Source organism: Thalassophryne amazonica, chromosome 4 (genome assembly GCF_902500255.1).
Source record: "Thalassophryne amazonica chromosome 4, fThaAma1.1, whole genome shotgun sequence".
Classification (NCBI taxonomy): domain Eukaryota; kingdom Metazoa; phylum Chordata; class Actinopteri; order Batrachoidiformes; family Batrachoididae; genus Thalassophryne; species Thalassophryne amazonica.
In genome coordinates, this window is record NC_047106.1 from 6,937,953 (window position 1) to 6,963,538 (window position 25,586).

At 42.7% G+C, this 25,586-nt stretch overlaps 1 protein-coding gene across 1 annotated transcript in view; it reads right to left on the bottom strand.

Moving 5' to 3' along the window:
• Positions 1-25,586, bottom strand: part of LOC117509383 — a 362,900-nt gene that overhangs the window by 293,165 nt on the left and 44,149 nt on the right. The window contains exon 6 of the mRNA XM_034169055.1: positions 18,988-19,305. Coding sequence (XP_034024946.1) covers positions 18,988-19,305 — 318 coding nt within the window. The remainder of the gene's footprint in view (positions 1-18,987; positions 19,306-25,586) is intronic.

Genomic DNA, 25,586 nt, shown 5'->3' on the forward strand with positions numbered 1-25,586 from the left:
AGGCCTTATCCACACCTGCTATTTGTAAAGCCCACAAGACAGATGTATATCTCACTCTCCACCCCTATGTGTGCTGTGCTCACAGAGCTTGCAACCCGAAAATCTCATGAGTGGCAAAACGAAGTACATATATATATATATATATATATGCACCCAATAATTCCATAAAAGATAAATAGAAGAGAATAGATTAAAGCATTAAATTATTGGTTACGTTCAGCTTTTTAAAAAATGGTACTAGTTTGTTCCCCATGTCATGAGGATTCAGAAAAAAAAAAAAAAAAAAAAAAAAAATATATATATATATATATATATATAGTTTTTAGGGCTACATATTATAGTGTGTGAGTTTATCCTGGGCAGACAGGCAGACAGACAGACAGAATTAGTCCTTTGTGTATATAAATTGTTAAAGATTTTGTATATATGTTATCACTGTTAAACGTTTGTACATTTTCCTTCTTTCTCATGAGAACGGTGTCGTGCTGTTTTGCACTTCACCCTGAGCATGTATGTGTTATTCAACCTTGTTTAGCTTTGTCTTCTTTCTCATGAGAACGGTGTTGTGCTGTTTTGCACTTCACCCTGAGAACGTACGTGTTATTCAACCTTGTTTTAGCTTTGTCTTCTTTCTCATGAGAACGGAGATGTGCTGTTTTGCACCTGTCTTAATGCAATCCTGAGAATTCAATTTTGTTTTAGCACTCTGGGGTCAATCTGAGCTGGGATGAAGGGCTGGATGTACTTATTATTATAATATAACTTTGTTTTCGCAGCCTCTAACGACTGGGAGCAAGAGAACGTTTTGACTATTGTGATGTGGTGTTTAGTGTGAAGGAGTGTGGAAGACAGGACACTTCAGGCAGATGCAGAACAGCTGATACCTGCAACAGACGAACGAGATGTGCTGACCTGAAGTGTTCTTCCTTACAGCTGCACTTATTGACGTATGCGTTTATGTTATGGGAAGAAACTTGTCTTGCGTCATTACCCCCACCCTTAGGACAAGTTTCTTGTTTATGTGATGAGGGCGTCTCTTAATAAAAAGAGCGGAAAAGCAGGCCAGACTTTAGTGTAGCCTTGGTGTACAGCCTGGACGCACTCCGCGCGTAAAATTTGACTTTCTGTCTCACTGGTGTTTCTTGACTCTGTTTGTCTTGTTAAAGGTTTGAAAAATGTTTGGAGGAGAAAATAACCAACATTGACTGGGGGCTCGTCCGGGATCTCAACAACACCGGAGGTGTCCGGCGGAGGTCGTCAAGTCCAGACGTAAATCCTTGGCCAAGGTCTGATCGATCGATTGATCGTGTCTGCAATTGTCGACCACCGCTGGCATCGTCTGGTTGACGAGATTTTCCCGAAGAAGACAGACAGGAAGTCAAGTCAGTGAGTAAATTTCTTTGTAAACAGTACTGAGTGAGTGGTGATCAGATCACATAAAACAGTTAAATTCCGCAAGCGATGATACAGAATCGCCTGTTAATGCAAAGCAGTTAAACTCTGTAAGGAGGGTGCGGACTCCTCTGTTTATATACGCGTACCGGTAGGGGATAAAAGTGATCACATAAAACAGTTAAACTCCGTAAGCGATGATACAGAATCGCCTGTTAATGAAACACAGTTAAACTCTGTAAGGAGGGCGGACTCCTCTACGGTTGCGAGGGACGCAAGTAGTTAAATTCCGGAAGGAGGATACGGACTCCTCTGTTTTAATACGTAAAGGAAATCCCGGGTAGAAATATGTGCACTGTAAAAAAGCAGTTAAATCTGGCAGGGACGGCGGAGTCCCCTAATGCAGGACATTAGTTAAATTTCACGGGAGGGCGAGCTCCCCTGACATAAGAATACGCGTACGATTATTAGGAGTGTTTCTATGTGTAAATAGTGTTTTGCGCAAGTGTAAATAACTGTGTGAAAGTGTAATACTTTGGACAACGTTAGTGACAACCGTGTGTGTGGAAGCAGCAGGCAAGTGATTCCGCTTCCTACGGGGAGGTGAAAGGAATCAACCACACGACGGCAAATTAATTGTCACGTCCAAAGAAAGTGTGAAAACTTCAGATTTAGAACACCCTAGGTGTGCCCCTGTCTGAAGTCCAAATTATAACAAGGGATAATAAAAATGGGGGGTAAGACGTCTATAAATAAGGAAAATTTATCAACTGACGACTGGAAATTTATGGAGGCAAAAAATCCAAAAGCAACAAAGAAATTGGAGACCTGGATAAATAAACATGACTTTGACGGACGACTGAACCTGATCAGCATACAAAAGCTGAAGAAGGAGTTAGAACGGGAACATAAAGGTGATGAGAAAAAGATGCAGAAAGTAGGGGCAGATTTAGTGGCATTTTGGGAGGAGGAAGCAGAGAACAGACAGAAAGGAGCAGAGAAGCGACGATTAGAGAAAGCAAGGAAAAAGAAAGCTGTAGGTAAGGCAGAAGAAGATGTGATAATTCAGCACAGAGAGCCAGAACAGCCTCAACAATCACCACCGGCTGGATCGTCGGTGACAAAGAGACCTTTATCTCCTCTACCAGAGGATGACGATGTACCGCCACCACAGTATGATTTGGCAGTAAAACCTAAGGTAAAAAGAGAAAAACCAGAAAAACCACAAACACGCAGTCAAGCAAAAGTGCCTACAGCCCCTCCCATGGTGGAACACAGTGACCAGGGAGGTGCCTATCCTATGATAGAAGTACCAAATCCTCGTGCAGGAACAGCAGGACAGCTACCAACCATGCTCGTTTATCGGACATGGAATGCTGATGATATCAAAGCAGCAGTCGACATGATACCATCGCCACATGTCGATATTGAGGGATTTATGCAGGATATAGAAAACATTAGAACATCTTACCACCTTAATGGACCTGAAGTCCAACAGGTGTGGATGAAAGCATGTGGCCCTAAATGGAGTCAGGTACGCGGAGACTGGAATCCTGCAGATCAACAAGGCGTACCACTGACACATGATGATCTAGTCTTGAAAACAAGAGTGGAAGCTATGATTACACGTGCAAAAGGAGTGTTAGGACCAAAGATAAATTATACTGAAATTACCAGGACAACTCAGAAAGAAGGAGAGCCATGGACAGAGTTTAGGTGCAGATTTGAGAATGTGTTTAGGGTCCATAGTGGCATATTGCCAGAAACACCTGTGTATGAACAACAATTGAAAAACGCTCTGATCCAACATTCCAATAAGGATATAAAAGCTTGGATACAGAAACATTGGATTGGATTGCCTACAGGCACATTGGAAGACACACATACACACTGCTGTCATGCAGAAGAAGTCTTAAAACAGAAAAAGACAAGAAACAGCGACAAAGGAGTGTATGTAGCACATGGAGATGATGAAATATATTACCAGCAGGGCAACTTAAGACAGCAGAAGCAGTGCAAACGCCCCAAAAAGCCATGGCAAAATAGACAAGGTGGACAGCCACAACGTCAAGGACCATGGCAACCACAACAGCAGCACAGGCAGGGAGGGCCACCACGTGGTCCCCTGATTTGTTGGAACTGTGGAAGAGAGGGACATATGTATAGAAATTGTCCGAATCCACCTACTGAGGGAGCAGCAGGAGGAATTCCACAACGGAATAATCCTCCGCAGCCACAGTACCCACAATGACTAGAATCCATAATCCATGATTCCACATCAGATAGGCAGTCTGATTGTGATATGGATCTGTGTGCCTTGCTGGGAAATCCGGTACCAAAACCAGAAGTGACTTTGTTGGTAAATGGACGACCAGTGACATTCCTTTGTGATACAGGAGCATGTAGAACCACATGTAATGACAACATATCTGTCCATCAATTAAGCAACGAAATCTTTAGGGTTCGCTCTGCAAATGGACAAACATCAGACGTCCCTATCACCAAACCCATAACGTTGACAGATCCATTTGGCCTGACGTGTACTATGTCAATGTTGAGCATGCCACAATGTCCAGTTAACCTCCTAGGACGAGACGGATTGACTGCATTGGGCTTGTCCATAATTGTGGAACAAGGGAAATTAGTTGTTGAACGCACAGGAGGCGTTAACATGGTAAGAGAAGAAAGCGCTGACCCCACATTCCATTATTACTATACATTTGACATCTCAGAAGAAGATGCTGCAGGATGGGGTAAAGATGTCGTCTTGCAAGCGACAGCCCTACTAAAAAATCCTGAACAACAGATGTCACCACCTGACCTGCATGTCACAATGTGGCATAAAGATCCTCCAGGTCCGGATGGTGACTATGAAACTAAATTGAAAAATGTTTCACCTGTGAAACTGACAATGACCGATTTGATTCATGATGGCAACTCAATAGCCGTCATAACAGTAACAGGCGCCACTGAAGATGTATCAAAATTGAGATTCACAGGTATGCCATTACATATGTCACTTTGTAAGCCATATTTGACAGAATGGCAAGAATTGGGACTGACAGTCATAACAGCTTTGTCAGCCTCTGATTGGAGTAGAGTTGGCCCACGAACGGAGTTCAGTCCATCAACCAAGTTGTATAAAGTGCCAGTTAATGTCTCATTGGTGCTGACAGCTGGAACACATATTGATGCGTCCACTTCACAATCCTGAGTGTTTCAGTTGAGTCCTGAAGAGGATGCTCTTCTCTCTTCAGTACCGTCAGGATTGTGGACAACAGGTCCTTCAGACGTAGGACTGATTAAAAATGCACAACCTGTAGTTATAAGGCCAAAAACAGAATACAGACCATGTGTAAGACAGTATCCATTGAAACCTGATGCAATTGAAGGAATCAGGCCAGTAATAGAGGATTTATTAACAGCAGGAGTGATAGTGCCATGTCCAGATTCACCATGTAACACACCCATATTTCCTGTGAAAAAGGCTCCGCCCTCAGTGGGGTGGAGAATGATTCAAGATCTGCAGGCAGTAAATGCTGCTGTGATTAAAAGAGCACCATGTGTCCCAGATCCACATACCTTGTTAAATTCGCTGAGACCAAATTCTAATAGTTTCTCAGTAATTGACATAAGTAATGCATTTTTCTCTGTGCCAGTGCATCCAGATAGTCAATTCTGGTTTGCTTTTACCTTTAAAGGACAACGATATACATTCACCAGATTACCGCAGGGTTACGCAGAGAGCCCAACTATTTATTCTCAAGTCATGTCAGCATGTTTAGCCAACTTCGTTCCACCGGCAGATAGCCAACTGTTAGTGTATGTTGATGACATTTTGATTGCCTCTGACACACGAGAAAACTGCATAACTGACACAGTAGCATTATTATGTTTCTTATTTGACAATGGCCACAGAGTGAGTAGAAACAAAGTTCAGTTGTGTAGGGATAAAGTAAAATATTTAGGACATGAGTTATCAGCCACAGGGCGCACGATCCTGTCTGACAGGAAGGAAGCAATTTTGCACGCTCCAAAACCACAAACCAAAAAGCAGATGATGTCATTTCTTGGATTGACAAATTACTGCAGGGCATGGATTCCTTGCTATGCAGAGTTGACTAGTCCACTTTCTGATTTGATGTACAAAGATGATATTTCAATGTCAACCGTGTTGGAATGGAACAAAGATGCTGAGGAAGCCTTTGTAAAAGTAAAACAAACATTAGTGTCATCCACAGTTTTGGCACTACCAGATTATAGTAAACCATTCATTCAAACAGTTGATTGTAAGAATAAGTTCATGACTAGTGTTTTGGTTCAAGTGTATGGCTCAAAATTGAGGCCAGTTGCCTACTACTCATCTAAATTGGATGCAGTAGCAAGTGCTTTACCACCATGCGTACAGGCTGTTGTTGCAGCCTCTATGGCTGTTCAGAGTAGCAGTAATGTTGTTCTATTCCATCAGTTGACATTGAAAGTTCCACATGCAGTCTCTGCACTTTTGTTGCAGACAAACATGAGCCTTTTGTCCCCAGCAAGACATCTTTCGTGCATGTCCTTGCTATTATCACAGCCACACCTTACGATAGAGCGATGTACAACATTGAATCCCTCCACATTGATACCTTTACCTGAGGATGGTGAGCCGCACAATTGTCTTGATGTAGCAACAGTTTGTACAAAAGCACGCCCAGACCTCCGGGACACACCCATCCAAAACAGCACAATCGTGTATGTGGATGGTTCTTCCACCAAAAATGCGTATGGACAAACGCAATCTGGATATGCTGTCGTCACAAATTCAGAAGTATTAGATTCTGCTTCATTGCCATCGTCATTTTCAGCACAAGCAGCTGAATTAGTTGCTTTAACTGCAGCTTGCTATCTGTTTCAAGGTACAGCCGTATCAATTTATACGGACAGCCAGTACGCTTTCAGCACAGTGCATGTGTTTGCAAAACTGTGGGAGGAGCGTGGAATGGTGACATCGTCTGGAAAGCCAGTGACTCATGCCACTCTCCTAACTGCCCTACTGCAAGCTGTGAAGTTGCCTCAACAAATTGCTATATGCAAATGTGCGGCTCACACCAATGGCTCTGACAGTGTTTCAAAAGGAAATGATTTTGCTGACAGAGCAGCAAAGGAGGCAGCAGCAGCTTCTTCTATTTTTGTTGTACAGGAAACTACTCCGGATTTGCATTTAGGTCGTACACTGCTTGCTGACATGCAACAGCAGGCAACAGACAGAGAAAAACAAATGTGGATAGCTAAAGGCGCTGCGTATGCAAATGACTTGTACGTATGACCACAAAAGAAACCCATATTGCCAAAAAATATGTTTAAATGGGCAGCTATTATGAGCCATGGCGTGACGCATGTCTCATCAGGGGGTATGATATCGCAATTGCAATCTATTTTTTGTCTTTATGGGTTCGATGCATATGCAAAACAGCATTGTAGAGCATGCATGATATGTGCAAAACACAACTCACAAGGCAATTTGAGACCCCAAAGAGGTAAATTTCCAACACCACAATATCCCTTTCAAGTGATTCATATGGATTATATACAGCTGAGTAAACATGAAGGGAAGGAATTTTGTTTAGTCATAATTGATGCCTTCTCAAAATGGGTAGAATTGTTCCCTACAAAACATGCAGATTCACTTACAGTGGCTAAGGCATTATGCAAAGACATTATCCCACGTTTTGGGATACCAGAAACAGTCTATTCAGATAATGGAGCGCATTTTGTTAATGCAATAGTGCAATACGTAGGAGAAGCACTACAGGTTAATCTCAAGAATCATTGTGCTTATCATCCACAAAGTGCCGGATTAGTGGAAAGGATGAATGGAACAGTAAAAAACAGACTTAGAAAGACAATGGAGGAAACAGGCAGACCATGGACGCATTGCGTAGATTTGGTAAAAATGTATATAAACATAACTAGTACCATGGGGTTGACACCGTATGAAACATTGTTTGGCAGAAAATATCGATTGCCATATTATGGACAAATTTGGGATGTACCTGAGGAAGCCAATTTGGCGGATTACATGAGAAAAATGTTAGAAGGACAACGAGGGAGAGTTCCAAACACTGATGATCCCATTTCTCCACAGGAGGACCCTAAAGTGGTACCTGGAGACTGGGTGTTGATAAGAAGCATCAAGAGAAAACACTGGCATTCACCTAAATGGGAAGGGCCCTATCAAGTACTACTCACAACACCCACAGCTTTGAAAATTGGGGAAAGAAGTACATGGATTCATTTAACTCACTGTAAGAAAGTCATTTCTGCAGACACAGACAAACAGTAAGAACAGTAGGACAAGACTAGTAATAGTGTGTGAGCTTGGTGTTAAGATCCAGGTTAGACACGAAAGCTAGCAGAAGACATTAAGAAGCCACTGTTCTGAACATAGGTGTGCTGTAGTGTGCAGAAATGGCGAAAGAAAAAAATAAAAAGAACGGGGGTTTCTGGACCCCACGGACAGTCCTTGTTATGCTACTTTTCTTTTTTGAATTGGGATTATTATTAAAAGCCATGAGCACGGGACATGATAATAAGGATCACATCCGCAGATTGCAGAGACCAAAAAGAAGTGACAAAGACCCCAGTCCGATAATCAATGCCACAGTACATAGCTGTGATGGGAATAATGCATACCGATTTGGTGTACAGGCCTGCATTCCTAGAAATACTTCTGTGATCATCTCTGTACCATATAGTGCTCTTACCCATGGAATGCCGGATGGTGACAGAGGGACTAATTACGGAAATAGTTTCTCATGGTATATGACCAACGATCAACAAGATAGGAGATGGGAAACGTTGGTAGCCGATGAATGGAGTAGATGGACACCAAGATGGGCACAAACCGAGTGGGCTAAGTACCAGAGTCAAAGTCTCAAAATGTATCAAACAGATGATAAGCTGTCTATAGTGGTGAATACTACAGAAAAAGGAACCATATTCCCACCTGATATAGAGGGAGACTGTTGGTTGTTCCTCCTTTGGGTATACAAACAAGGAAAAGATCCGTATTTCCATTTCTTCCTCTGTGAGACAGATAGAGTACAGCAACCAATATTGACCGAATTAAGTACGTCAAAGGGGGTGTCCATACAAGCAAAGGGGGTGCCCATACAAGCAAAGGGGGTGTCTGTACAAGGCACAAAAGACATGAAGGCAGATGACTGGTTCCTAGTAACTACAGGAATTAGTGGACAAAATAACAATTGGCTTTTAATGGCAGAACAAGCAGGACTAGCAGCAAAGAAGGACTGTGTTGTGTGTATGGGACCCAGACCTATATTACAGGTAATACCGGCAGCATTACCCAAAGACTGTCTGCTGACTGCTATGACACAGACATACATTGCGGCAAACAACAAATGTTTTAAGTGGGACAAGATCTATCCAGTGACCAAATTAACTAAGATCAAACCTTTATTCTCAAGCAAAGTTGGGCATGCTAACCATACATGTGTACACTTGACAGGGACAAGTAAGACTTTGGGTAGCTTAAACCACACCGCCTGGTGTAAGAATGTGGTCCATAGTACTCCCACATTCAAACCTGTCGGGAGGAGTGACGTATGGTGGTGGTGTGGGGATAACAGAATCTTTGACAGACTGCCACGAAATGTGTCAGGTTATTGTGCATTAATATCATTATTGTTATCAGTTGAAGCCATACCCATGACCCCTGAAGACGTTACGACATATGCAGCCTCTCTTATTCCTGGAGATTGGCAGAAAGGCGTAGCCAGACATAGAGTGAAAAGAGATTGGAAAGGAGTGGGAAATCCAACATATATTGACGCAATAGGAGTCCCCAGGGGAGTGCCTGACGAGTATAAACTGGTTAATCAAATAGCAGCTGGATTTGAATCTTCCATCTGTTGGTGGTGCTCAATTAATAAAAACGTGGACAGAATAAACTACATCCACTACAATGTACAGAAATTAGGAAATTGGACTGAGGAAGGATTTAAGGCTGTCCATTCACAGTTAGAAGCCACGTCCCTTATGGCCTTCCAGAATCGTATTGCTCTGGATATGTTGTTGGCAGAGAAAGGAGGTGTTTGTGCCATGTTCGGAGAACAATGCTGCACATTCATTCCCAACAACACAGCTGCAGACGGCAGTCTCACTCAAGCCATTGATGGGCTGAGGACGTTGAACAGGAAGATGAAAGAGCACAGTGGAGTAAACACTGAAGGCTGGGATTGGTGGCTGGAAGGGATGGGAAAATGGAGGTCTTTGATTTCTTCACTATTAGTGTCTATAGCAGTATTTGCTGCAATTCTAACATTGTGTGGATGTTGTTGTATTCCATGTCTCCGAGGCCTTGTAAATAGAATGATAACCACAGCAATAAGTCCAGGACCAGGAGGGGGTCCAGCATCATATCCACTTCTGGGGACAGATGACGACAAGGAGGACGATGGCTCTCCTGACCTGTACCCAGACCAATGGACGTATGATGACCCAGACACCGATGATGGTGACAATGATGACATCACCTCTGGGGTGTAAGCCTAGAGAAAACATACCATGATGAACCTCTTAGTGAAAATCTCAAAAAGAAGTGCTAAGCTGAGTGATGCCTACTGTATGTTTAACAGGCGATAAACAGGAGGGGAATGTTAAAGATTTTGTATATATGTTATCACTGTTAAACGTTTGTACATTTTCCTTCTTTCTCATGAGAACGGTGTCGTGCTGTTTTGCACTTCACCCTGAGCATGTATGTGTTATTCAACCTTGTTTAGCTTTGTCTTCTTTCTCATGAGAACGGTGTTGTGCTGTTTTGCACTTCACCCTGAGAACGTACGTGTTATTCAACCTTGTTTTAGCTTTGTCTTCTTTCTCATGAGAACGGAGATGTGCTGTTTTGCACCTGTCTTAATGCAATCCTGAGAATTCAATTTTGTTTTAGCACTCTGGGGTCAATCTGAGCTGGGATGAAGGGCTGGATGTACTTATTATTATAATATAACTTTGTTTTCGCAGCCTCTAACGACTGGGAGCAAGAGAACGTTTTGACTATTGTGATGTGGTGTTTAGTGTGAAGGAGTGTGGAAGACAGGACACTTCAGGCAGATGCAGAACAGCTGATACCTGCAACAGACGAACGAGATGTGCTGACCTGAAGTGTTCTTCCTTACAGCTGCACTTATTGACGTATGCGTTTATGTTATGGGAAGAAACTTGTCTTGCGTCATTACCCCCACCCTTAGGACAAGTTTCTTGTTTATGTGATGAGGGCGTCTCTTAATAAAAAGAGCGGAAAAGCAGGCCAGACTTTAGTGTAGCCTTGGTGTACAGCCTGGCCGCACTCCGCGCGTAAAATTTGACTTTCTGTCTCACTGGTGTTTCTTGACTCTGTTTGTCTTGTTAAAGGTTTGAAAAATGTTTGGAGGAGAAAATATCCAACATAAATGGCCCTGGTTGCCCAGTAATTCCATGATTAAAGGTCTATAGATCTATAGACCTGGGCAACCAGGGCAGCTTGTCCCGGTTGCCCAGTAATTCCATAAAAGATAAATAGATAAACAGAATAGATTAAAGCATTAATTTTTTGGTTACGTTCAACTTTTTAAAAAAATGGTACCAGTTTGTTCCCCATGTCATGAGGATTCAGAATATATATAGTTTTTATGGCTACATATTATAGTTTGGGGGTTTATCCCGGACAGACAGACAGAATTAGCCCTTTATGTATAGAGATATATTGGAGAGATTGTGTAGCATTGGAGAAGGAAAGAAGAGGATGCCATCAGAATTATACCCCCCCCCCCTGAATAATCTGATGCAGTGGTTCTAATTTACAAAGGGAGAGGAGATGTGAGCAGGCGTGACCTCTGTGGTGATGTGTGCCCGACTGCTGCACTATAATGCAGCAGAGACCCACAGTGGGCATTTTCACCCTTTCAGCACTTGGACAGCGGTACAGCCTCGAGGCTCTTGTCCAAAGGATGCATCACGTACACACAAGCTATTTTTATTGTTGTAATTTTGAATGATTTTCATGAATAAAGCTGTGAAAAACATGTACGCACAGTGTGTTCAGCATGACAGCTGATGGTGTCGATGGCTGCCACCATACTGCTGTAATGTCTGAGGGTGTTGGACATCTATAGGCAGATGATAGAAGAGGACATGAGGTGCAAAGTGATATTGGCTGTGCAAATACAGGAATACTGAATGTGAGGCAGCGGAGGTGGTGGTGAGTTTCATGTATACGCACTCCTGTCTTGTGCTAGATGCTAGTCAGAGGTAATTGTCACACCCAGACCACCTGTGTCACAGAGGTGGTCCATAATCCTGGCTTACATGGGTGGTAATTTGCAAGTCACATGCAGTCCACAAGCACTGCACACACACACTAATCATGTGCATCAGACATACGCTTGGCATGGTCTAATGGCGCAGTATTCCCCACACCTTGTGCACAACAGGTGTGCATCCTGTACATGACAAATACCACGCCCGTACTCCTTGACTCTATGCCTTAACTAAATGGGTTGCATAACAATTCGCTAAGCGGGTGCAAATGGTATAAAAACAAATCAATGGGCCAAAAAGAACTGTGGCAAGTGCAAATTGAGTGCTGACAGGAGAAAACAAATCACTTAATGAAAGAAATGATGAAACCAATAAAATGAGACACAGCAGCAGCTGTTGACAATTAACCCAGAAAAAGATCTACGAGGGGGAAAAAATGCTTAACAGAAACACACAAAAGCACAAACCAATAACGCAACTTCTGAGGCTGATCATAAAGAAATAACTTAGTGCAGGACACAGCTTAACTGTCCAGTAGGCTGTGGAATTGAAGGTGTCTGTTTCTGGAGGCACAGATGGCGTGGTCCTGGCTGGAGGTTTTGGAGTTGTGCATTCCACGGAAGAGCCTGGAGTGCGTGCAGCTGAAGGCTTGGATGGGGCGTGCTTCCCCGATGGCTCTGCTGGTGATTCTGAAAATGAGGGAGGAGCTACTGGATCTGGAGGCAGCGGCGTGAGAGAGAAGCTGTAGGTGGGCGTGGCAGTGTGCGCTCAGTGGTGGATGCAGCCAGCTCAACGGTTGGCTGTGGAGGCAATTTTGAGGGTTCCATCAACTCGTTGTGGTACCATGAACATTACCATCGGTTCTGTCAACGGTTCTGAAGGCAGGGATGGCTCTGATAGAGGCAAAGACATGCATGCTGGAGATTTCTCTTTTACCGGCGCTGACGATCTTGGAGATGTGTGCGCCACAGACGGCTGTGACAGCGTGATTGTCACCCTCGGTTTTCTAGGAGATTGACATAGGAGGTTGACATAGTGCCGCAGGCCTCCATACTGATGAAATAGGTGGTGAGTTTGGGACAGTCGCTGAGGTTGAGAACTTCTGTGGGAAGCCTGGTGACGATGGTGGGCTTGTCTTGGGCTGGCAAGATACCGGGGCAGAAGAACAGAGAGGTAAGATTTCTGCGTCAGACAGAGTAATCACGAGTGGCATGTCCAGGCAGGACTCATAAATATCTGATTCGAACAAGTAGTCCATGGGGTCCTCGATGCATGGTGGAATTTGACCTTGCTTGAACAGGGCTTTAATATTTGTGACTTCAGGATAGGCAATGACCAAATTAGGCTCGGCTTGCAGGATCTGGTCGAGAGCAGAAAAAAATTGCTGTCTGTGCTGCCATCCAGGATTGTCCAAAAACTCAAATAACAAGTCCTGAATTTTAAAGAAAATGGTGGCAGTATCCTGGAGTGCCAGCCCCTCCGTCTCAGATAAAGAATCATCATCATCATCATTGTCATCATCATCATCATCATCATCATCATCATCAACAACCTTATAATCAAAATCATCATCATTTATGTCAATGCAGTCTGACTCACTGTCAAAACAAGGTGGGCTGGGTGACAGGTTCAGCTCAGGCTGCCGCACCCAGACAGGCAGGAAGGCTCCCAGCAGAAAACAATTTGTCCTAGTCTTTGAACTCGGGGAAAAAAATCAAATAGCCAGTGACTGGCTTCTACCAGGTTCCAGGCTTGGTCTAAAATAATCAAATTTCTTCTTTGGAGTGTGGCATGAATGGAAGCAATTGAAAAAAAAGATTTCAGAAAAAATGCTTCTGATGGTGGCAAGGTCCGGGTTCTGGGCGGCCGGATTTGAGTCCACTGTCTCCATGTGTGGCCAATTCGTTTTGTCAGGATTCATGGTGTGGAACAAACACTATGCTAGACACAATATGCAGGTTCAGACTCAGGATGTTGAGTATTTAAAGGCATTATATAGAAAAACAGGAACAGGTTTGGGAACCAGGTGATCAGTCAGCGTGGCAAAGGTAATTGGCAGATGTGACGCAGAGGCAATGTCAAAAAACAAGTTGGGCTCAGAGGCAAGGAGAAACAAGGTTGTAAGAGCTGAGGCAAAACCTGAGTCCAAAAAAGTGAGCGAGGTTCAAAACGCAGTGAGTACAAAATCAAGAGGCAGAGGCAAAAACAAGGTCAAACACAGAGCAAGGTCATACACAGAAGAGCAGACGGTCAAGGACTAACAAAGTAAAACTCGGCTGGAACGCAGACTAAGTCAAAACGAACTGGCAGAGAACAGAGAAACATGCAAGTCTTAAATAACAGGGTGTGATTAAGGAAAGTGACATACAGGTGGACTACATTCTTTATATGAGATGCAAGCTAAAAGAAATCACAGACTGTAAGGTGGTAGCAGGAGAGAGTGTCACTAGACAGCACAGGATGGTTGTTTGTAGGATGACTTTAAAGGTAAAGAAGAAGAAGAGAGTGAGAGCTCAACAAAGGATCAGATGGTGGAAGCTAAAGGAGGAAGACCGTTGTGTGAAATTTAGCGAGCAGGTGAGAGAAGCACTGGTTGGAGCGGAAGCAATTTTGAACAACTGGAAAAGTACTGCAGATGTGGTGAGGGAGACAGCTAGGACAGTACTGGGTATGACATCTGGACAGTGGAAGGAAGACAAGGAGACTTGGTGGTGGAATGAAGAGGTCCAGGAAAGCATAAGGAGAAAGAGGTTGGCGAAAAAGTTTTGGGATAGTCGGAGAGATGAAGAAAGTAGACAGGAGTACAAGGAGATGCGGCATAAGGCGAAAAGAGAAGTGGCAAAAGCAAAGGAAAAGGCATATTGCGAGCTGTACAAGAAGTTGAATAGTAAGGAAGGAGAAAAGGACTTGTGCCGATTGGCCAGACAAAGGGACAGAGCTGGAAAGGATGTGCAGCAGGTTAGGGTGGTAAAAGATGCACATGGTAATGTGCTGACAAGTGAGGAGTGTGTGCTGAGAAGGTGGAGGGAATATTTTGAAGAGTTGATGAATAAAGAAAATGAGCGAGAGAAAAGGCTGGATGATGTGGTGAGAGTAAATCAGGAAGTACAAGAGATTAGCAAGGAAGAAGTGAGGGCTGCTATGAAGAGGATGAAGAGTGGAAAGGCAGTCGGTCCAGATGACATTCCAGTGGAGGCATGGAAATGTCTACGAGAGATGGCAGTAGTGTTTCTAACCAGATTGTTTAATAAAATCTTGGAAAGTGAGAGGATGCCTGAGGAGTGGAGACGAAGTATGCTGGTTCCTATTTTCAAGAACAAGGGTGATGTGCAGAGCTGCAGTAAATACAGAGGCATAAAGCTGATCAGCCACAGCATGAAGTTATGGGAAAGAGTGTTCAAAGTAATGGAGAGTGTGGTAGAGAGGTGAAGAAGAGAGTGCAGGCAGGGTGGAGTGGGTGGAGAAAGGTGGCAGGAGTGATTTGTGACCGAAGAATATCAGCAAGGGTGAAGGGCAAAGTTTACAAAACAGTAGTGAGACCAGCTATGTTGTATGGTTTAGAGACAGTGGCACTAACAAAAAGACAGGAGGCAGAGCTGGAGGTGGCAGAGCTGAAGATGTTGAGATTCTCTTTGGGAGTGACAAGAATGGACAAGATTAAGAATGAACATATCAGAGGGACAGCTCAGGTGGGACGGTTTGGAGACAAAGTCAGAGAGGCGAGATTGAGATGGTTTGGACATGTGCAGAGGAGGGACCCAGTGTATATAGGGAGAAGGATGCTGAGGATGGAGCCACCAGGCAGGAGGAGAAGAGGGAGACCAAAGAGGAGGTTCATGGATGTGCTGAAGGAGGACATGCAGATGGTTGGTGTGACAGAGGAAGATACAGAGGACAGGGTGAGATGGAAACGATTGATCTGCTGTGGCGACCCCTAACGGGAACAGCCGAAAGACAAAGACGAAGAAGAAGAAGATTAAGGAAAGTGAAAACAGAATTGTGAGACAGGCGACAAAGCTGAGGCAAGCAGGAGCAAGAGAGTGCAGTAAATTAAACACTAAGCAGATAGAAAGAAAGTGGAAGGTGAGACCCAAACATGATGCAAGAAAAATCTACACATGGAAGGAGCAACAAAAACAAAATCAGGAAAACAAAGGTGAGAACTGAAAAGTGGCCAACAAGAGAATTAAAGGCTCAGGCTGAAACTAAAATTGAACTAACATGTGGCAAAAGCACAACAAACAGAAATTACAAGCAATGACTATAGTGGTAAAACACAAAATAAAACCAGTGATTAAAGTAATCCTAAACTGAAAATCAAAGACAGGGGACATGAACACAGACAGAGGCAAGATGAAAACTCCTTCTTAATATCAGACATTTTCCTGCACCTTTTACAGGAGAGCAATGGTAGCTCAGTGGCAACGTTCTAGCTAGGAATCAGAGCTTTTGGACAATGCAGCTTTGAATCCTGTGGGTGGCATGTATTTTTATTTTTTTTTTTTCACATCAGTTGCATGACGTATAACCACATCGCACAGCTCGTCACACTGTGTTCCCGTGTGCACAAAACCGTCGCAGTGTCATCGTTCATGTCTGCCTGTCGGCTCAGTGTTTTCATGGTTCGCTCATATGAGCTGTTCCGCCGTGATTCACCCTGATTTGTACTTATTCATACAATGTGTGAAGGGGTCCTAAAAGTTGGAACACGGTGTCACAATGACTGTAAAGCTGTGGAAGAAATAAAGCCAGCAAGAAGAAGTGCAGAGGCATCTGTCCAGGAAAGCAGAACATGAGCACACAAAAGAGTGATTTTGCAGACAAACCTTCTGGGGACAATGCTGTTGTATATGATGGCTGGGACCAAGCTTTACTAAATTATAAATAACTTTTTAATGATATGAGATAGAAACTTACTTTTTTTTGCTGAAAAGTTAACTCCGCAGACTTTCGATCCACCATCGGCCATCTTTGTACTCCTCATAGAAGCTGTGTGATGACGTGTGCAGTGTGAGTGTCCAATCGGAATTGGTTCACCATCACATGGTTTTCCAAAATCCAATCATGGGGCAGATTTACCTCACGTGATGAACCAAAAATCATTTTCAGGAGTGATATCTTACTAGTTGGCCCATTTGAATAGCCCCCTAACTCCTCCAATGCGCCCTGCGCCATTACGCACAGCAAAAGTGAAAGCAAACGGAGCAGATGGAGAGCCTCGCATGACAATCTCACTTGCTCAAACAAAGAGTGTGTAACTATCAGGATTGCTCCACTAGTTTGCATTTGAATGTTATTGGACAACTCTGTGGCTCTCTCCTTCTGGCATAAAGCACTGTTTACCATATCAATGAGGTGAGGGAGAGGGGCCGCTCCTCAGACTGGAGCCAAAGTGTGAAATGAAAGCTGCTTGCAGAGTCAGACAGAAGACTCCAAAACACAGTAGAAATAGAAGTTTGTGATGTGACCTTTGTGTAATAGCAGACAGAAATTGCTTTGAGTTGAAGACAAACAAAAATGCATAGACCATTTTGTATATATTGTTCAAAATGTGCATTTGTGTTTATTGTTTGAACTTTTTTGTTGTACAGTCTTTCACACAAGACATCAAATTACCTTTATAACGTGTCAAAACAGTTGTTTATTATAGTTTGCTGTGCATTTTGAATAAATGTGTGTGGAAAATTATTTCCCGCTTTACTTTTCCTTTGTTATTTATGATAAACCTTTATTGCACTTATAAGACACAACAAAAGCATATATATTATGAAAGAACAGGTTGTCGTGAAAAAAAGAGACATAACACTTGATTGTGGGATGCAGGGAGAGCTGTTAACAGCAATAATAAAACATTTATGTCACGTGAGTGAACGGCCCAAAAAATGCCCTCGGACCCCAGAGGGTTAATGGATGAACACAAAATTAGACAGACAGCTCTTATTGTAAAAAGGCTCTACTTAAGTGGATAGCAATGGTCGGTGCACGAGTAGGCAGTCAAGAAAAAGCAGCAGTACAAAAATCATCAGGCAATCGGCGTGGTCGAGGCAACAGGCTGGAGGTCAGGAACACACCATGAGGCAGGCAGGAATAGGATTGCAGGGACAGAGCTAGAATGCAGGCACCAGGCACAACAAACTGGCGACTAGCAAACACCCTGTGAGGTGATGTAACCCCAGGTGATAATCAGCAAATCAGGAACAGGTGTGCATGGATACCACCAGAACAAGGGCGTGGCCAGAGAAAGGGAAACACCCATCAACAAGAGACAGACAAGAGAGACAGTGACAGACAGACCCCAACAGAACAACCCAGCAAGAGAAAGAACACACAGAACAGCAAAACAGAAAAGTAACAAAACAAACTAAAGAAAATAAAACCGAAAATCAGACAAATATTCACACACTGACAGATGTGGATCATATGCGGCGCCATGAGCCATTCGAGGCTTGATGGTGCTCAAATGACAGGTCGGTCATGGCTCACTAGAAGCTGATACCTGGTGCATGTCAGGTACTTAGTGGCACACCCATGCGTGGGTCATTATTCATGGCTTATTATTCAGTGGGACCAAATGTTTAGTGTTCTAGTGATTCCTGTATTTGAACACTGCCACATTTCCTGACGTCTGAGTTTGCCTAACACCTCCTAGATGCTTTTACCAAGATCAGACTGCTTGCTGCTTGTTTCCCGCTGTTCCTTTCTGCTGATTCCATGACTCGCCTGAAAATAATGGCTGTGTTGGTTTTATATCAAGCAATGATATTTGTGCCATGTAAAAGGTACAAAAAAGTTTGACACAAAAATTCAAAGATATTTGGAGTATATTTTGCCTGGATTTCATGGATCTTATCTCAGCTTCAACCGTTTTTTCGGGATCAGGTCGCAGGGTGGATTTTGTACATATTCTATGAAATCATGACATCGCTGATATCAAGATGGCAGGTCATCCAAGAGAAAATGAAAATGTGGCAAATAATCTTTTGCTTCTTATTGTTATTTGAACCCTAACCTAACCGTAGTCTTAAGAAAAGTTTAAATGTAAAATGTGTAAGGTGTGTGCATGCAGGAATTTTAGGAATATACACAAAATCTAATACTGAATTGTATCATATCACGTGAACTGAGTCATAAAAATACCTGGACTCTGTGCTTTGTGCAGGGTTTGAGATACGACCCCTAACACTGGTTTGTCTTTGAATTTGTCACCCGTCTGTATAAACACAGACACGAGGTCTGATGTGAAGAAACAGACTTGTATAATTTGTGCAGACATTTACAGAACAGAAAGTTTACCTTGTGTGATGCATTCGTGCTTCACTGGTGCTAACCCAGATGCAGTCTTTCTTTGACTCTAGGACCCCATGGACGGTGACAGAGAACACAGGTCTGGGGTTGATGATGATTTTGAAGCTGTTTGGGGTGCTGGGTTCATGGCGCAGGTGAGCCAGGATGTTAACCCCGGTGACACCCTGCCACAGGTTCACTGGGAGCTGAGGACTTGGAGAAGTAGGAGGAAGCGTGAGGATGGTGTTTGGGAACACAGTATTTTTAAACTTGAAGCAGAGATCAGCACCGTGCTTCTGTTCCAGCTGTGGCAACAACTCTGACCAGCTAGAAACAGAAATTTAAAATATCACATCAACACATTTTAATAAATTTTAAACACCTGTTTTTAAAAGGTATATGTAGAACCTATTTATAAAAACAATGACATCATAGACATCATCAATAAAAACATCATGGCTTAAAAAATAACAGGCATCAGAGTGCTGATGTATACTCTGCACACACAAACACACTACAATATAAATTACACAACTAAATATACACTAAACAAAAATATTAATGCAACACTTGTTTTTGCTCCCATTTTTCATGAGCTGTACTTAAAGCTCTAAAACATTTTCTATATACACAAAATACATATTTCTCTCAAATATTGTTCACAAATCTGTCTCAATCTGTGTTAGTGAGCATGTCTCTTTTGCTGAGATAATCCATCCCACCTCACGGGTGTGGCATATTAACATGCTGAATAGACACCATGATTATTGCACAGGTGTGCTTGCGGCTGGACTTTGGATGTGGTTTAGTTAAGCCAACTATTCATATTGGATTTTGAGACAAACAAAACTGCAGTCATATGGACATGTTTGCCTTGACCATTTACCAAACTACTCCAAAATCTAATCACCTCTCAATTTTACATATACACTGTACACACACACACACACACACACACACACACACACACACACACACATATATATATATATATATATATATATATATATATATATATATATATATATATATATATATATATATATATATATATATATATATATATATATATATATATATATACGCACACAAGTACATTGCATGTGGGGTTCCACAGGCTCTAACTGGGTTGTGTTTATAAGATAGGTAGCTCACATTTTTCAAGGGTGGTAATAAATTGTGCAAAGTTTCTTTAATGAGTTGGAGTGGCGTGTGAGTCCAGAATGTTTTTAGAACCTTGGACCTCATGAATTTTTAGAAGAACTCAACCCTTTTTTTCCTGCTAATTGTGTCATTTTTAATTTACTATCTTAATGTATTTATAATTGTTTAGGTTGTTGTTATTATATACACACTATTATTATTGTTATTATTTCATTTTTACTTCTATTTTGTCATTTGATTTGTATCATCATTGTATTTTTAACATATTTACTGTCTTTGTGCACCCTGCCGACTGCCCACTACTGTAGAAAAGCACCATTTACCTTGATAGCATACAGTGGTCCAGCCTTGAGGCAGATGTCTTGAAAAAGGAAGCAGGTTTGACATATGGTTTTGATTTATAAATCATATTTTTACAGATAGAATAACTACATTAATATCATCTCATCATTTGTACAAAGTAAAAATATAACACATATATGCTAATTTTAAAATATGCACTAATTCTGAAGATTTGAACACACACAGATGCCCAAAGGGATTATGGGTAAATTGTGATTCGACAACTGTGTGAGATAACTGAGTGCCAGTAGATGGCCATGTTCTATGCATTTTGACACCGTTATATCACACGGTTGTTGACCTGAATCAGAACTTAGCAAACAGACTTTTCGGTTTTGTAGATACTTCTTTTTTACAAATAAAAAAAAAAGACATTTTACAAACCCATTTATTTGTAAACACCAACACACACATGTTACATTAATTTGTGTTGGTTTTTACATAAAATGAATTAGTCAATCAATCAGTGTGAACAGAGGCTGAGTTTACCCATAATCCCTTTGGGCATCTGTGTGTGTTAATGTTCAAATCTTCAGAATTAGTCCATTATTTTAAAATTAACAGATATGTGGTATATTTTTACTTTTTACATTTTAAGAGTTGACATTAATGTAGTTATTCTATCTGGATTAATTTGATTTATAAATCAAAACCATGAGTCAAACCTGCTTTCCTTATCAAGACGTCGGCCTCATGGCTGAATGATTGGTGGAACTGTGCCCACCACTGCACCCCCCCCCCCCATCCACAACACATGTGGGGGAATAACCAAAAAGCAGTAAAAAATAATGAAAAAGAAATGATCATATAACACAGGAAAAGAGTGACATGTTGGTGTGTGCGCTGAACTGACAGGGGGCATGTCCACTGACAAAAACAGCTGCTAAGATCTCTGGTTTTGGATGTCACAGCTGGAGAACACGTACCATGTTTGGACAGACATGACCTAACAACTGTCCACTGTGACGCGGTGGGTCTGCTTGCTGTCCTCACATGGACATACATAAAAACAAATATTGCTGTTGCGATGGGCTGCAGTGAGCAAACGCACAGTGCACACATTGACAGGCTGCCACAGGTGAAATGGACTGTCAGATCATAACACGCAGCGGGCAATCTGAATGTCATGTCACCCACATGATCTCTTTTCCACATGATGCGATGTGTGTCCTGCGGTGTGCCATCCACAGGACACGTGTGTCAGGCCAGACACGAGCGTGGGTCCGGCTGCACATGTCAGGCCAATACATGAGGACATGATAAGAGCACACTACTCCATTCATGTCATTTCATGACTGTACGTCTGTGACCATGGGTCATCTACAGAGGAACCGACGGTTCATACTTGCATTCTGTGCTTGATAAGAGGGATTCAATAAAATGCAGTGTTGTTTTTATGGTGCGTGGTTTTATTTTTTTTTTAAATACGTCTATCTCCTTCTTGATTTCAGGCATTTTTCCACCCCTTTTACAGAACAGTGATGGTAAATTTTCTGGCTGGCAATCAGAGCTTTGGTAAATTGCAGGTTCAAGTACAATTATGCGCCTGGGGGACTGAAATCCTAATCCTCTTTGAAGTAGACTCCTTGGGACTGCACACACTTCTCCCAGGAGTTCTACCATTGTTGGCAGCATTTCTCTGAAGCTTATTTTAGAATGGTGTCCAGCTGGGCCATTGTGTTCTCGGACTACAATCGAGTCTCTTTGAGTATTGTTTTGATCTTGGGGAATAGCCAAAAATCAGATGGAGCCATGACAGGAGAGTAGGGAGCCTGATGACTCACAGGAGCGTTGTGTTTGACCAGGAAAGCCTGATTCAGCTGAGCAGAATGGATGGGTGTATTATCACGATGGAGCTGCCAACTTTTCACTGAACATAGAACCAGATAATACTCTTTGTATTGCCTTCTGGTGTGTACTCATGATGCACCATCCCACTGGAGTAAAAAAAAACAGTCAGCATGACTTTGACATCGCTGTGCACCTGCCGTGCTTTCTTTGGCCTCGGTGATGGTGTTTGTTTCCATTGGGATGACAGTAATTTGATTTCCATGTTCAACCCGTAAACCTGTGTCTCATCACCAGACAGAGTTATGAGATGGCGAGACTTCCAGACGCAATTGCATCTACTCTGCCGTTACCAGCTTCGTCATGAATTTTGCTGACTCTCTCCACATGCCCAAATCCTCTGTCAAAATGGAATGTCCCGAACCTGTCCTTATTCACGCCTCAGCCTCAAGTCCTTGGATGATCTAAGTTTGTATTCTATCAGTCGCTTGAACATTTTGGTTTGTGGATGGCCTACTAGAATACACTTTGCTCTCCACCAATGTGCGCCCATTGTTGCAGCCATTACACCAGTCTTTTATTTGTGTTATGCTCATGGCATCATTGCCAAAAGCCTAGTGAATCTTGCGAGTGGTTTCCTTTTGGGTATCACCAAGCATCTGGCAAAATTTGATGCAGTTCCTTTGCTCAAATCATTCCGTCATGTTATAGCAAATGAGAACCCAACAGCTGCTCAGTACACATGTTCACTCTAAGGCTGACTGCAAGTGACTGATGCGCTCTGCAAGGGGGAAAAAATTCACATTCACGCAAAAGGTTTCCTACACCTTCCTACCAAATGATAACTCACACACTTCATTTGTTTATGTGGGATAAAATAAGGTCAGATACAAGGTCTGTCCGAAAAGTAACGGACCTTTTTATTTTTTTCAAAAACTATATGGATTTAAATCATGTGTGCTGCCCACAGGCGAATGACGCAACCGACAGGCGTGAAAAAACTCACGCATGTGCACGAAGGTTCAAGGTTGGCTGATGCAAGCGCACATGATTCAAATCCATATAGTTTTTGAAAAAAATAAAAAGGTCCGTTACTTTTCGGACAGACCTCGTAGTTTTTGATTGCACCTCATATATATAAAACTTCCGCTCGTTGGCAGGAATACTGGTATTTGGGCTGTGAGTCTGGTCCAACTCTCTTTTTCTGGTTCGTTTTTCAAGGCAGCAGTGGGTTTCTGGACATGCAGAAAGAAGCAAACAAGAGTTGGTTGGGTATTTAATCAGGTTCTTCCGATCATTTTTACCCATAGCAAGGGTCTTCAAATTCACAGGGAGCATTCTTGGGACACAGATCTTGGACAAGTTCAAAGATGGCCAACCTTGACCTATTTTAAGGGGTCAAAGGGTCACATTCTCTTTCCTATTTTTATGCTCATACAGCTGAGGGCATTTCAGCATTGTGTTATATTTTTATTCAGCCCTTATTGAGAACAGTTGCTCACTGATATATTTTAAGTAGGTAATAAAATCTCACATTTAGCTTTTGTTGAAGTACTGTTTTGTTCATTTTAATTAGGTTTGCTGTTGATGGAAAACATTACATGTAAGCACGTTGGCTTGCATAGGTGTCAACCTGACTCCAGAATTTCAATTTTCAATTTCAATTTATTTTCATTTATATGGCGCCAAATCACAACAAAGTTGCCTCAAGGCGCTTCACACAAGTAAGGTCTAACCTTACTAACCCCCTGAGCAAGCACACAGATGGCAGTGGTGAGGAAAAACTCCCTCTGATGATTTGAGGAAGAAACCTCAAGCAGACCAGACTCAAAGGGGTCACCCTCTGCTTGCTACTGACACAATTTACAAAACAATTTTCAAAATGAATATACAGGAAATGTTCCCATTGCACATGACAGGAGGCCTGTAGAAGAAGACACCCACTCCCATCTCTGGATGGAGCCACACCTCAAACAGAGAGAAAAAAACAGAATCAGGCATCTCAAAGACAACAAATACAGTATAATTTGTTAGCATTAAGCAACAAAAAAAACAGAAGAAATGATCGCCGGTTAGCAGTGATGCCTCACAGGAAGAAAGTTGTGGGATTGCTGCCACACTTTCAGTGTGGAGTTAAGTTCTCCCCATGTCCGTGTGGGTTTCCTCCGGTTTCCTCCCACAATCAACAACATACGAGGTCTGTTAGAAAACTATCCGACCTTTTTATTTTTTTTAAAAACTATACGGATTTGAATCATGTGCGCTTGCATCAGCCAAGCTTGAACCTTCGTGCACATGCGTGAGTTTTTTCACGCCTGTCAGTTGCATCATTCGCCTGTGGGCTGGCTTTGAGTGAGCACTGGTCCACCCTCCGCATCGGATTTTCATTGTCAGGAAAATGGCTGAGCAATTGGAGCAGCGCTGAATCAAATTTTTCCAGAAACTGTGAGAGACAGCCAGGTGGAAACCATTCGGAAGATTCAGACGGCTTTCGGTAAAGATACTCTGGGCATCACACAGATTAAGGATCATTACAACCGGATTAAAGACGGCCCACAGCGGCGCAGGGCGCACAACAAAAAGCACGTCCGTGTTGGAAACCATTCGGAAGATTCAGACAGCTTTCGGTGGCTTTTCAGTCGAGTGAGTATCCGAGAAATTGTGTAATAGCTGGGCATGTCACAACTTGTCCTGTGAGACTTCCAACACGGATGTGCTTTTTGTTGTGCGCCATGAGCGGCTCCGTCCCAATGCGAGAATTCCTCCGCACGTCTTTCATTACAAAATCTGCTGTAACAGTGGAATGTGCTGCAAAAGTGCTGATGTCCACCTCTTCCACAATTTCTGTGGTAGTCAGACGACGTCCCGGATCAACACAGCGTTCACTTTGGAAATGATCTGGTCGTTTCAGCCTGTCGATGGCCGCTCGGAGCGCGGCACGCCCTCCGCCACTGTGGGCCGTCTTTAATCCGGTTGTAATGATCCTTAATCTGTGTGACGCCCAGAGTATCTTCACCGAAAGCCGTCTGAATCTTCCGAATGGTTTCCACCTGGCTGTCTCTCACAGTTTCTGGAAAAATTTGATTCAGCGCTGCTCCAATCACTCAGCCATTTCCCTGACAATGAAAATCCGACGCGGGGGTGGACCAGTGCTCACTCAAAGCCTGCCCACAGGCGAATGATGCAACCGACAGGCGTGAAAAAACTCACGCATGCGCACTAAGGTTCAAGCTTGGCTGATGCAAGAGCACATGATTCAAATCCATATAGTTTTTTTAAAAAATAAAAAGGTCGGATAGTTTTCTAACAGACCT